This window comes from Capsella rubella, unplaced genomic scaffold (genome assembly GCF_000375325.1).
Source record: "Capsella rubella cultivar Monte Gargano unplaced genomic scaffold, Caprub1_0 scaffold_1, whole genome shotgun sequence".
Taxonomy (NCBI): Eukaryota; Viridiplantae; Streptophyta; class Magnoliopsida; order Brassicales; family Brassicaceae; genus Capsella; species Capsella rubella.
Genome location: NW_006238923.1, coordinates 15,366,453 through 15,366,847, shown reverse-complemented (window position 1 = coordinate 15,366,847; position 395 = coordinate 15,366,453). Strand labels below are relative to the sequence as shown.

At 37.2% G+C, this 395-nt stretch overlaps 1 protein-coding gene across 1 annotated transcript in view; it reads left to right on the top strand.

Annotated features, from left to right (window-relative positions):
- LOC111832416 overlaps positions 1–354 on the top strand; it is a 952-nt gene extending 598 nt beyond the window's left edge. Inside the window, exon 3 of the mRNA XM_023788730.1 lies at positions 203–354. Within this exon, the coding sequence (XP_023644498.1) occupies positions 203–354 (152 nt within the window). The remainder of the gene's footprint in view (positions 1–202) is intronic.
- Positions 355–395: the final 41 nt, after the last annotated feature.

Genomic DNA, 395 nt, shown 5'->3' with positions numbered 1-395 from the left:
AAGAACGAGTTGTTCAATCTGCGACATTCATCTTTGAGAAATGTAATCGAGAGAATCTTTGGTATATTCAAATCTCGTTTTTTGATTTTCAAGTCTGCTCCTCCTTTTCCCTTTAAAACACAAGCAGAGTTGGTTTTAGCTTGTGCTGGATTACATAACTTTTTACGCAAGCATTGTCGGTCGGACGCTTTTCCGGAACAAGTGATGGAGACAAGCAATGAACAAGTTAATTTTGAAGAAACTGGAAATTTCGGTGTTCTTGAATCTCAACAAAGAGAATACGCTAATAATTGGAGAGATACAATAGCATCTAATATGTGGGCAGATGCACTAGGAGCTGGAAGTCAACGATGATAAGGTATGTTATTAGTGATCCTACTTTGAGTTTAGATTCA